Source organism: Talpa occidentalis, unplaced genomic scaffold, assembly GCF_014898055.3.
Source record: "Talpa occidentalis isolate TD23 unplaced genomic scaffold, MPIMG_talOcc4v2.1 talOcc4.7, whole genome shotgun sequence".
NCBI lineage: Eukaryota > Metazoa > Chordata > Mammalia > Eulipotyphla > Talpidae > Talpa > Talpa occidentalis.
In genome coordinates, this window is record NW_023605083.1 from 65037993 (window position 1) to 65052048 (window position 14056).

The 14056-nt window shown below is 50.2% G+C and overlaps 1 protein-coding gene across 1 annotated transcript; it reads left to right on the top strand.

Moving 5' to 3' along the window:
* Nucleotides 1–864: 864 nt before the first annotated feature.
* LOC119231429 (alpha-1-acid glycoprotein-like) lies at nt 865–3810 on the top strand. The gene is made up of 6 exons (XM_037493182.2): nt 865–978; nt 1308–1450; nt 1647–1717; nt 2388–2540; nt 2688–2791; nt 3727–3810. Exons 1-6 carry the CDS (start codon nt 865–867, stop codon nt 3799–3801), a joined length of 660 nt encoding a protein of 219 aa, XP_037349079.1. The 3' UTR covers nt 3802–3810.
* Nucleotides 3811–14056: the final 10246 nt, after the last annotated feature.

Here is a 14056-nt window from a genome sequence, read left to right on the forward strand (position 1 = left end):
ATAAGACTACACAATGGTCGGCATGCCATGAAAATGTGTTCTGAAAGCATTGTTTTGGATGCATAAAGATTTGACGCTCCCCCTGTGGTGTAGAAATACAAATGGGCAGTGGAATTATTGATTCCAAGTAGTTATTGAATACCACCATGTTCCAGGCACTGTTCCAGGATTGGGAACACATTGGGAAGAAGACAGACAAGCTCCCCACTCACATGCTGGGGGTGGAGACACAAGGTTTTAATGTCCTGTTTAGATGTAGGGAGATGGTTCCAGTGATACAGTAACTAGACATAGACATTCAACTGAGATGCTCTCCTCTTTCGGAAATGTCCCTGCCTGCAGGGTAGCTGAGACCCCGCTGAACTTTGGCTCTTCCATGGTTGTTGCACACTAAGTTGGAGTAGAATCCATATTTGCCCTCACCCTCCCAACTCTCCCCTACCCCACACCCCACATGGATACGGCCCTAGCCTGGGAACTAAGGTGACTTCAACTTTTGATTGGTGGCTCTATCTGCTCAGGTGTGGGTACTTTGGAAAAGAAAGTGGACGAAAACCTGCGCAATTGCCTCACAGCCCCCGGTTGAAATCCAGACATGTTAATTGATACCCTCCAGTCCACGCCCACCTTGGCTCTGAATAGACAGACCTTTGTGCCCAGACACCTCTCCAGGTCAGGGGTCCAAATTACACTTGGACTGGGGATTTTGGAGGAATGAGAAAAGGTTTTATACAAGGTATTTTCCAAACTCTACCTGGAATGTGTCCCAGTCAGGTCCCTAGATCCTGCCCACGCCTCCATACAAAAGTCCCTGCACCCTCCAGCCGCCAGTGCTGCCTAGCTGCAGGTGTCTCTCATATCAGCATGGCGCTGCCCTGGGCCCTCGCCGTCCTGAGCCTCCTTCCTCTGCTGAGTGCCCAGAGCCCAGAATGTGCCAACTTCACGGCGAAGCCCATCACCAATGTCACTTTGGACTGGGTGAGTGCCTGCGCACCATTTGGTGATGGTCAATGCCCTCTCCCGGTTTCTGGAGTGCAGTTTTAATCCACCAGGTAGAAGTTAGAGGCATTTAATTACTCCCAAAGTCAGTAGCCCCATTGCAATTTCTTAGGGAACACTGAGCTAAGCACAGAGGGGCCACCGGGGCTGGGTGGGTGGTGTTGCATGGAGCGAGCTCTTGGATATCCACTTCCCACCTGGAGCCCTGTCTTCCTGTTTGCAAAATGGAGGGAGATCAGCCCAAGACTCGCCGCAGCTGAGCATCAAGGATTCAGCTCCAGACTCTATTACCCCTGGCTTCTCCCCAGCTCTCTGGCAAGTGGTTCTATGTTGCCGGGATCTTCCGACACCCTCTGCACAATCAATCGGCTAGAAGTGTCCCCTCGGCCTTTGCCTACTTTGCCCCCAATCATACGGAGGACAAGATATATACCAGAGTGTACCAGACTGTGTAAGACTCCCACACTCTCTGCTTCCAGTCCCAGTTGCTGGACTTGAGTGGATCCTCCCTCTTCCTGGTCTCGGCCTCCACATCTATGGCGGGAGAGGGATGACTGTAATGGTCACTGTTGCCCCAATGTCTGATGGGCAATGGCCCACTTCTCCTTGACTATCTTACTGCTTTTCTCCCTGGCTGTCTGGTCTAGTGGGGACCGCTGCATTTACAACAGTAGCCAGGTGGTGGTCCACCGGAAGAATGGGACAATGTTCACAAAAGGTAAGGGTCAAGGGGAGGACAGGGCTGGTTTTGAGGGAGAGTAGACCAGCCTAAAGGAGGGGAGCAGGGACCAAGTCTCTGAGGACTTTGGGCACAGAGAACACAGGAGAGACGCCCATGCTGCACACACCTGTCAGTAATAGCTACACGTTTTGAACTCTTGCTGTGTGCCAGGCGCTGCTGAAATGCTTCACAGCAATGAACCCACTGAATTCTCACCTGCAGCCCTAGGAGAACATTACAGTGATCCGACGAGGAATTGGGGAAACAGAGACCTCAAGTGTTTTCCCCTGCGCCACTCACCTGCAATTAGGGCCAGGACTCAAATCCAGGGCTGACTCCAGACCTGCCTCTCTCTCAACTGCTTTCCCCTTTGGGAGCTAAGGGTGGTGACTTCACCCAGCCCCACTATCACCACCAGAGGGCACCCAGTGGGAGCACAGGAATGCTGACTCCACTGGCAGGCCTCAGGCTCCTGCCTGGGGTCTCACCTCCTCTGTAGATGGCAGAGGGCCCTGACAGCTGGTCTCCGGGAGGATCCATACTACTCAAAATGGTCAGGACAGGCCTGGCATGCAGTAGGAGCTGGGCCATGTTGTCCTGGCATTCAATGATGGGGTCTGTGTCAACCTGGACACCCCCAGTGTCCTCGCCTGTGATACATGAACCACACTGACCCCTGGCCCTCATCTCACTCAGAGGTTTTCTCCTCCAGAAAATGACACGGAATATCACACCCACCTGCTGCTCAGCAAGAACCCCAGGACCTTCATGTTATCCTTCTTTCCAGAGGACAAGCAGAAAATGGGAATTGCCATCTATTGTACGTACCCCAAGATCTCATCGCACCCTGGCCTTTGATCCATTGACCATCCCCTCCTGGGGTTTGGCCCCCAGAACCTCAACCATCCCTGGTACCCTAGCCCAAATATCCTAGCAGCCTCAGCCAGCCCATTGTTCCTTCCTGCAGCTGACAAGCCCCACTTCAGTGAGGAGCAGCTGAATGAGTTCCATGAAGTCATAGAGTGCATGGGCATGCACAAGTCGGAGATCATTCTCAGTGATGAGAAAAAGGTGAGTGCAAGGAGCGCTGACAGTGCTGCCCTGGACATCCCCAGAGGCCCAGAGAGGAAAGCTGGCCACCAGGGCTGCGCAGCAAGACTGATGTCCTGCTCTGAAGCACCCTCCTTGCTGCAGGGAGAGCTGAGATTCGCAGAGGCCACGGGGTGGACTAGAATCCAGGAGGGAGAAGGCAGTGGGAATCAGGAAAAATGCTGGATGAGGTGGGGAATGTTGAGAGGCCACCAAGAGGCAGCAGCACAGCCAAGGAGCTGCAGTGGGAATTTGGGGAAGAGACTCACACAGGGAATTCTCACTGATGACTGCTGCCACCCCCAGGTTTCTCATACTCCTACCAAGAGAATGGATACTGGGGTTTACCAAACTGCAGCAAATCCAGGTCACCATCCCAACTGTGTAACCGTCTCCTTAACACTTTCTTTAAACCTGTGGAAGGATTTCCTTGCTGCTATTTTATGCAATACTCTGAAATCACAGCACTGATAAGCAGTTTCCACTTACAAGAAAGTACTTCATGATTATGAAAATGAGAAGAGCTTCCTCAGCTTTGCCCCTAAGGTCATCTCCCTTGACTGCCGTGGCACCTCTCATCTCCTTGCTCCCAGGAACCCTTGGAAAGTCTTATGAACCCAGGCCCTGGAGTTGGTCGCCTGGCCTGCAGCCTGCCTCTCCACCCACTGGCTGGGAGCCTAGGACAGGCCACATGGCTGCCCCAACCCTCAGTTGCACCATCTGCAAAATGGGGATGTTGTGAGGGATTCGGGAGACAGGGCGAAATGCTTGGCAGTTACATGCTCAGGAAGTGCCAGCCTTTCTCCCCCATTGTGAAGAAGCTGAGGCTCAGAGAGGGAAAGTGACTCACTCCAGGTCACACAGCAAGGGACCTTCGCCTCCCACCTATGGTGTTTCCTTCTCCCACTACCTTCTAGGATCAGTGTGGGCCGCTGGAGAAGCAGCACGAGGAAGAGAGGAAGAAGGAGCAGGAGGGGGCCAAAGAAGAGTGAGCACTGGGTTAGAACATCAGGGAATTTGGGGTTCATTTCTAGCTCCTTGCCCCACTGTTTGAACCTCGGTTCCTTCCCTCAGATGTATCAACAAAGTCTACTTTTTTCAAAGGCAGGTGGTCATTTGCTCATTCACTTATTCATTCATGATGAAGCAACCCCCAGCTGTGCCTTTTCCGGTTATGGGATGAGACCCTTCCCCTGGCTGGGATGGAAGAGCCCCTTGTAACGCCCAGCACATGGGTGGGCTGGATGATGCACTTGTGCTGTGGGAGCCCAGCTGGTCAAGGTTCCTTCTGCGGTGGGGAAATCTTAGAAGGCTTCCTGGAAGGGGCATCTAAATCGGTCTCCTAAGATTAGTGATGCTGGTGTGCATTGTTAGTTTAGCCCTTGAACCAACACAGGTTCTTTTGCCACAAATCTGGGAAAAAGATTTGCAGACAATTTAGATAAGCAGAGAAACAAACTTTAAGAAAGTAAATTTATTTAAAGCCTGAAAGCAAGGACTCCCAGGTACACTCTACTTGTGAAGGGCAAAAAACCTTTTGTTGGCCTGTGTCTAGGGGTATTCAAATCTTTTCTCTATTCTGACACCTCAACATCCTGCTTTGTGATTGACTCTTTCTCCAAGAGGCCCTACTCCCCCAGGCAGATGTGCCCATTTTCCCAGCTCTTAGATTTTCTTTTTACCCCACCCCGTCCAAGGTTTCTTAAAATTCACTGCCCTTATCTCAGAAGTCTCTTTTAACTCTCCCGAAGTTCCAGCCTACACTGTCCTTGAAGCTGCTTCATTAACCGAACATGCCCTGGGACTCATTAGGAGATTAATAATACCCGCTGTTCTTGCTATAAGCCAAGTATCTAAGAGAAGATGTTTAGGGATCGAGGCAGACGTAGAAGTTCAAGTTGGTGTGGCCAAGGGACGGCTAGCACTCCGGCACTTGGGCCATTCATGAGGGACCCTACTGCACGCCTCTCCTTGGCCATCTGGCTGACGGGGAAGGCATGGCAGACAGGAGGCTGCTGTGCGGACCTTGACAAGAGGCTGGTGTCTGGGCCGGGACACCAGGGTAATCTGGAGGACTCGGGACCTCGTTTCTCTATTAAGGGTTCTCTGGTGTGCACCAGGAAGGAGGGTGAGAGACCTAGGGGTGAGGTTGGCCCAAGAAACCAGCTGACGGCCTACAAATGGGTTTGGAACAGTTGATGTGATCCGTGTGAGGCGGGTCCTCAGAGAGGCATAAGCAGAACTGAGCGCCTGAAGCCAGGGCTGCAGCAAAGAAGGGGACCTCTTTCCAGACCCCGGGGTTTTGGGATTTGTGGCTGTGTGAGGGGAGCAGCACCACTGAGGTGAGAACAAACACATTAAGTGAATGTAGATACTTGGGCAGCTCACTGGTGATCGTCCTGAGCCACCCAGAGCAATTGGACGATGACCGGCACCAGTGCCTGGTTCCGTGACTCACGTCAGCACCCTGTGTCTCCCCTCTAAAGGCCAGGCTGCCCAAACCCAACTCCAAAACCTTTGGTCAAAGTGGGTGACTGCTCTGTGCAGGAGTAAGGAATACAAGGTACTCAGGCTGTTTTTCATCTTCCAGCAGCCTCTACAGCTGCCATCTGTGGCCTTGTTTTCCTCCCAGGTCACATGACCTGCACGTGATACCCTGTTAATGCAAAAAGTACTTGGAGCACAAGCACAGGCACGTGCACCTATGGTTACCCACACCCAGGACAGGCTAAGCAGCAGAGGGCACTGGGTGCGTGCATATATAAAATCACACTCCTGAGCCAAGAGGGTGAGGGATAAAATGGGAGATTTGGGAGGGGCTCAGTTGCTACCTCTCTGCCTACCTGTCTGGTTTCCTGCTTCAACGTTAAGGGCCTGTCAAATCTACTGAGGGCTCCAAAATTCTCTTTTTCTCTGCTTGAGTTAGCAATGAATCTACCCTACCAAGGCATGGGGTCTCTTTCCTGAAGCTGGGGGCCATGCTGGGCCTCATCTCAGCTCCCCCTCCAGGCACCCCCCAGAATCTGAGATGAGCCTCTCACTCCCAGAGAAGGGGCTGCACCAGGAGTTTCCTACCAGGAATCATCCTCCCTCAGGGTTACTTTAGCAGCTGCCCTTTGCAACACTGAGAAATGCCTGCTGAAAAGTGTCCGGGGGCTGGGCAAAGTAAGTGAGTGGGCTTATTAGAAGAAAAGCAGATGGAAGATTCAAGTTAGGGAGAAAGATTTCATGGAGGTTTGGGAAGAGAAACAAAGAAAAAGGAGTTGGGGAGAAAAAACGTCATGGAAGCTTAGGAAGGGAACAGAAGAAAAAATTAGGGAGAAAAAACTTCCTGGAGGAGAAACCTGGAACAAGAAGATGGGCTGCCAGTCCTCCCTGGGGGCGCAAAATGTTAAGACGCAACCTATGAAGCTGTCCTCAGCCACTGCAGTATGAGTTCGATCCCCAGCCAAAGAGCTGCCCATATGGCGCAGCAGACCTCACTGGCCAGCTGCTCCCCTCAACAGTGTATTTCAGTACATCTGCCTGTTCTGCTCCCCATTCTATCTCTGGTGAATCCACCCCCCACACCTCTGAACTGAACCCCAGTTATTGTATGCATAAATCATTAAAAAAAAACTGGACGGTTGAGATGCCATGTGGAGTTCTGGAAGACATTCCTGTCAATAAGACCCATACCCACAGGACTAAGGTGTGGGCTGTGGGGAGCACATGGGGTCTAGCGCCCGGTAAAGGCAGCTGTTTGCTGGAAAAGGAGACCTAGGGAGTCCAGGCTTGCGGTTCTGCAAACACCCACTCACTGTTTCTCATGTCTCTGGCCTCAACACAATGGGGCGCAGGCAGCTCTTCAGTGCAAAGGGTTACAGTTCTGAGATAGGCAGGAGGGGATGCTGGAGAAAGAAGCCAGCAGAGGGGGGTCAGGCTGGGTCTGTAAAAGTGCCCCCAACAGCTCCCCCAGGAGAGGGTTTGGCTCTACATCCACCTTCTACCTGACAGGTGATTTAGAAACCAAATCCTTGACACATGCCACAGGTGTACACGGCTTCGGGAATGATTTTTTGTAGCTTTTCATTTCAGATCAACGTTCACCTTCCTTCATTTGCCCTCATAGTGAAAATAGAACTTTAAATGCTTCAACCATACAGACATCACTGATTGTAGCGGCAGGAATGGCCACAGGGCAGGATCTCTATGATCCCAGCTGACAGGGTAAAGGAGGAGTCCTGGAGCTCTCCGTGGCTTTTCAGGCTTTTATTGGGATTTACCAGGTACACGGCAGGCAGGGGTGCTGGGGGGCCAGGAGGCTGGCAGGCCTCCCAGGTTCCAGCAAGTCTTTACTCTACCTGGGCCTCTGAGGTTCTCTGGTGGCCACGTTCTCTGGTGGCCCTGATCTCTGCTGCTCTCGTGGTTCTTTTCGCATCCCCATGATGCCGCCCTTATAAGCCCAGTCTTGGCCAAGGTGAATCCCATCTACCTATGCCCACACCCTACTCCAGGTGGCCGCCATCAGGCCTGCATTCAGGACCAGGATCCTTCATCAGTCCTAATGGCGGGAGGGCAGAAAAGCCTGACAATTTTTCACTTACCCTACACTGATGCACACACATTCTAAAAAATGCTGAGGTCCGTGCTCTCGGGGCTTGGGGAGCAGGTGAAGGCAGGCCTCGTGGCTATGGATTGGGGTGGCAGGTAGCAGGTCACTCACCAGAACCACAGGGTTCCCAGGAGCAGGCCTGGGAGCTCAGGATGAGGTCCTGAGAGGGACGGTGGGGTCTTCATCCCAGCAGACCCATGAGGAAGGCGCTCTCACAATGCAGAAGCTGGGAGCATGTCATCCTCAGGCCCGATACCCCAGTGGTCTCAAACTGTCACAGAGCAACCCTGATATAAAACGGGTTGCCTGATTGTGGGTCCTCACCTGCGCCCTTAAAGGGGGCTTATAATGCCGAACTGTAGACACACACAAAAGGATGATAAAAGGTTTATTTACAAGGGAAAGAGAAATGGGGAAATGAGTAACTCAGGGAGAAAGAGAGGGAGATAAGTTCGTAAATGCGTCCTACCCGTTCCACTGACCTGGGATCCCAATGACGCGCCGAGCTGGGGACAAGCTAGCACGCCCAGACCAGGGCGACCCCCGGCCACATGGCCAGTTAACCTAGTTGCTTCACTCCGCCCTCAGGTCCTCCCAACCCTCCCTTCTGAGATCAGGGGATGTGTAGTTCGCAGTGTCTGGATGGAGCGCGGGTGGAGTCCACAAAGCCTGTACGGAGTTTGCTCAGGGCACCCTTTCCCCCTAACAACAACGGCCTACAGACCAGCAGGCTCCAGGAGAACGTTCCCACCGCAGAGACGCGTGCCCTGGAGTGGCTGGTCATAGGCAGGGGTTCCCTTTGTGCCAGAGACCCTGTTCTTTCCCTTCTTTCTGGCCTCCTGAGGAGGCTCTCAGACCAGGAAAACCTGCTTTAAAAAAAAAAATCTGTCCATTTGGACAAAAAATACACATTATTAGCTGCCATGGGCTGTGCAGGACGACTAGAAAAGCCTCCCAGACACTGTGTGAGGACCAAAGGCGCCCCGTCCCGGCACCCCCTCCAGGCGCTGTCCCTGGGATGTTACTTCCCTTGATTACTTGATGTCCCTCCATTAAGAAAATCGAAACCAGGCAGGACACCCTATTCCCATGAGGGTCCTGTGGGGCTTTCAGGAGAGGCTGCGGCCAGTGCCCGGCCTGGGGAACAGCAGTGGGGGGTGCCCTCCTGCTAGCCTGCCCGCCTGCCTGGCACCTGGGCCTCTGGCCACCCTCTGAGGCTGCCCACTCTGACTCTGTGGACCAGAAGGGGCAGGAGTCCTGCAGGTTGCGGGTGTCCCACAGGTGTGCACACAGGGAGAGGCTCATCTTTGTGGTAGAACTGACGCTCTCGGCAGCCTGCACGGCTTGGCTCAGGGCCTTGCTGAGCTCCTCAGGTCCTCCAGGTACTCATTCAGGGTAGCAGCAGGTAGAAGGGTGTCCTTCCCAGCATGGATCTGCAAAAATGAGGGGGTTCTGCCTGAAAATGCTGGGGTGACGGGCTGACAACCCATGAGACAGAGCAGTGCTACCTCCACAGCCAGAGCTGAGTAGTAGATGCTGACCCAGCAGACGGTGCCACCACCTGAGCCCGATGAATGGGCTTCCTGGATCCAATTCTCTCCTTCAGGGGCAATCTCATGTAATTACGGGTCCCCTTCCTACACCGTCCTTTTGTTCAGTTGATAACTAGCAGGACCCCAAGTTACCCCTTAGAGTAGAAGCTACAAAAATGCCCTCCTGCCTAGAAAGGCTCCAGGGCAGGGGCTAGAAGACAGATGGCCAGCAGGTGGCAGCACAGGCCCGTCAGCTGACAGGCACTGCCTCAGACACTGAGCATGCTCAGTCCTATCAATGGGCAGCTGGAGGAACTTCAGGGCATTATGCCCCAAGTCAAGCAGCATTTGGCGCATCTGGGTTCCTGGCTATATTCTGTGTACTAAGGGCTTTCCATGCACTGTTCCCTTACTCTTTACCACACCCCATTTCCCAGAGGGAAACACAGGCAGAGAGGAGCACGGTGACCTGGGCAAGGTTACATGGCTCCCTCAGGCAGAGTCTGTGACACCAAAGCCCAGGTCTTTCCTCTCCTGTACAGCCACTGCTGGAAACAGCCATCTGGTAAATCTGTTCCTAGATCTGAGCCCAGAGGGACATGGACTAACCTCAGGAGAAGTAAAAGATCCTGTGGCCAGTGTGGACACTGAGTTTTATCCTGGGCCACTCAATTCCAGCCTCGCCCACTCCTCTGCCTGCCCCTGCCCCTGAGAGGAGAACAGGCAGGAGTCTCCACCCACCTCAGATTCCTGAGCGTGCAGGAACATCTCCTACCTGATGGCAAGGAAGGCTCCTAACCACCTGCCTTGACTCAGCTGGGAGGGCAGCCCCCAACCATGAGTGGATAGCGCTCCTCAGTGCTGCCCACAGAGACTCTGGCCTGGAAGCCAGACACAGGCTCTGACAGTGCCGCTGAGAGCTGTTATCCAGTGACAGCACTCTCTGTGAAGTCCACATGTGTCTCACCTGGTTCTGCCAAGTGCCTCATTTAATTCTCACAACTGGGCTGGTGAAGACTGTTGCCCCACCTAACAGATGGGGAAACTGAGACTCAGTAGGGTGTTGAACCCTGGCCATAGGGCCAACAAGTGGCAGACAGGAGTCCAACGTAGCTCTAACACCGGAGGGCCTCTGCCTCGATGGCAGTGTCTATTCTGTCTGCATGATGTCACATCCAAATCCACATGAAGAATGCTCCTCAAAACTATCAACTATCAAAACCAAGGAAAGTTTGAGAAGCTGGTACAGCCGAGGGGAGCCTGGGGGATATGCCCCTAAATGCTGAGGGGTCCTGGATGGGGTCCTGGAACAGAAATGGGACTTCAAGTAAGAACCATAGAAACCTGAATGCACTATGACCCTGGTTTATGATGACGCAGCGATCGTGGTTGACTGACCACAAATGCACTATAATAATGTCTGATGTTAAATCTTGGGGAAAATAATCGCATGTATACTCATAGTGGGGATACACAGGAACTCTGTACTGTCTGCCTAATTTCACTATAGATCTAAAACTATGCTTCAAAAAAGCCCCTTAGAAAACAAGTATATATTATTAGGTTGCCAAGATACCCACAAAGAAATGGATGATGGTTAGGGATCTAGATCTCCTGAGGCTGACCTCCCAGAGGACAGGGCCCTGCCCAACTCCTTCACAGCTGGGCTGAGCACTCTCCCTGACACATGGAACATTTCGGATTTGTTGAACAACCACTCAAGTGTCAGGCTTGAACTGCTAATTATGCACAAGGGGTAACACGGGAGTACACGGTGCCTGGGTTCTCAGCTGCCTGATATAGGCCTTAATGCTAAGTATCAAGCAATTAAGTGGATCGGCTGGGAGGGCCAGAATGAATGTTCTTACATGGTGGCTGATGGGTAGGGTATGACGGGAACTGAGGAGACTTAGGCAAAGGAGGAGGGGTTGGTGCAGAGGACGCAACTGCCCGTTACCACAGTCCAGGGGCTGGCCGGTCTGGTGACCCCACCTGCTTGTTCCTCTGCTTGGGCTGGGCGTTGAAGATATTTTTTTCTCATGATGGCATCCTCAGTCCCTGTCAGGGAGGGTCACCAGACAAAGTGACCACATGGGAAGATGTAGCAAGAAGAGGAGCACCGACCCCTCCCTACCTCCCTATTACAGCTGACAACCGGCCATGTGGGGAGGGTCTTGCTTTAAGAAACTGTCTGGTTGGCTCTGTTCAGGCTGGTTGGACCTGCCCAGGCCCCAAGCTCTGCATTCCAGACAGCTGAGGGAAGAAACTATTCAGTCCCTACCAGAGGTGGCTGTGTCCTGGCTGGCTCCCTCTAAGGGGGACCCAACTAGACCACACAGGGTATATCCCAGGTATCAGTGGGAGTTGGTGCCAGGGGGTCCCTGGGGGCAGCACCACCTGGAAGCGGAGTGGGACATGTCAAAAGAGAATTGTCTAAATCTCTACAGCCCTCTGAGCAGGAAAACTTGAGGCTCCGGGAGGTTGAGGGACACCACTTCCTCTGGAAGCCTCCTACCTCAGCCTCCCTCACCCTTGGCTGAGTTAGGTGCTGCCCTTCCTGCTCTGTGCTTCTGTCTCAACTGGGCTACTCTGCCTTGTCACTGTGGCTGAGAGGTCCTTCGGGACAGGCCCAGTATGGGAAAGGGCTGGCTGCCTGGATAGATGGATGTTGGGACTCAAGGCAAGACAGAATGACACAATGGTCAGGAGCCAGGGCTCTTGGGTCAAAGATTTCAGATCCAGTCCTGGCTCTGTCACTTTATGCCCCTTAGGCTTAAAATGGGCAAAATAATAAAATGGGAAAAACCTACTTTAGAGTTGTTCAGACTGATGTCTGTAAAACCCTTAGCATGATGCTCTTTATACAGTAAGGGCTTAATAAATGATGGTTCTTCATCACTGCTTGAAATGGCCTCAGATCACCTAAATCTTCCATTAAATGTGGAGCCTCAGGAAAAGATATAGCAATAGAGGCTCAAATCAAGAAACAGGAAAGAACTCAAAGAAACAACCTAATCTCAAAGCTCAAAGACCTACAAAAAGAACAACAAAAACCCCAAAACCAGCAGAAGAAATAATAAAAAACAAGGCAGAAATAAATGAAATAAAACTAAAAGAAAGAATCCAAAATAGCAAGGAAACCAAAAGCTGGTTCTTCAAAAAAAAATGAATAAAATAGACAAACCCCTAGCCAGGCTCACAAAGGAAAAATGGGAGAAACCACAAATAAAGAAGACCTCAAATGAAAGAGGAGAAATCACAACAGACACAGCAGAAATCAAAAGAATGATCGAAACTACTATGAGCAGTTATATGCAAACAAGTTCAAATCTAGAGAGATGGACAAATTCCTACAACTCTACAATCATGCAAAGCTAGATAAAGAAGAAATAGAACACCTAAACAGACCAATTACAAGCAGTGAAATTGAAATGGTAATCAAACACCTCCCCAAAGACAGAAGCCGAAAGAATTCTACCAAACATTCAGAAACGAATTAGAGCCTATCCTTCACAAACTCTTTCGAAAAATTGAGAAGCAAGGGATAAGACCAAACACTTTCTCTGAAGCCAACATTACAATAATGCCACACCGAACAAGGACAACACAAAAAAAGAAAACTACAGGCCAATCTCTCTAATGAATACTGATGCAAAAATCCTGAATAAAATTTTAGCTATCAGAATCCAACAATGTATCCATAAGATAATTCACCACGACCAAGTAGGATTTATTCCAGGGATGCGAGGATTGTTCAACATCTGAAAATCAATCAATATTATCCAACATATCAACAAAAAGAAATATAAAAACCATATGATAATATCAATAGATGCTGAGAAAGCTTTTGACAAAGTACAACACCCATTCATGACAAAAGCCCTTGACATTCTTGAGATACAAGGAACATACCTCAACATCATAAAGGCCATATATGACAGGCCCATAGCCAGTATCATTCTCAATGGTGAAAAGCTGAAAGCATTTCCATTAAGATCTGGAACAAGACCAGGATGTCCACTCTCACCACTGCTTTTCAATATAATACTGGAAGTCCTAGCCAGAGCAATAAGACAAGAGAAAGACATACGAGGAATCCAAATAGGAAAAGAAGAAGTTAAACTATCACTATTTGCCGATATGATAATATACATAGAGAACCCCAAAAACTCTGCAGAAAAACTAATTCAACTCATCAGTTTAGTAAAGTGGCAGGATACAAAATCAACACGCTAAATCAGTAGCCTTCCTATACACAAACAATGAATCTGAAGAAGAAGAAATAAGAAAAAACATCGTTTTTATTATTGAAACAAAAAAAAGCAAATACTTGGATAGATCTTACAAAAGAGGTAAAGGACCTATACAAAGAAAACTATAAAACACTGTTAAAAGAAATAGACACAAAGAAATGGAATGACATATTCTGCTCATGGATTGGAAGAATTAACATATTAAAATGGCCATCCTACCAACAGCAATATACTGATTCAATGCTATGCCAATAAAAATTTCAATGACATTCTTTGAAGAAATAGACAGTTATTAATGAAATTCGTATGGAATCACCACAAACCCCAAATAGCCAAAGCTCTCCTGAAAAAAAAGGAGGGACTGGAGGCATCACACTCCAGACTCCAAACTATACTACAAAACCATAATCGTCAAAACTGCATGGTTATTGGAACAAGAACAGACACAGGGAACAACAGAACTGAATAGAAAATCCAGAAATAAACCCACAGATTTATGGACAACTAATCTTTGACAAAGGAGCAAAGAATATGCACTGGAGCAAAGAAAGTTTGTTCAATAAATGGTGCTGGGAAAACTGGGTCACTACATGAAAAGAATGATGCTTGACTACTACCTCACACCATGCACAAAAACCAACTCAAAATGGATTAAAGAACTAGACATAAGACCTGAAGAAATAGAAGGAAATATAGGCAAAACACTACATGACATGCACCTCAAAGACATCTTTACAGACATATCACCCAAAGCAGTGATAGTGAGGGCAAAGATAAACAGCTGGGACACATCTAATTAAAGAGCTTCTGCACAGGGGCCTCCCTGGTGGTGCAAGGGGCTAAGCAACGCACTATGAAGCAATCGGCA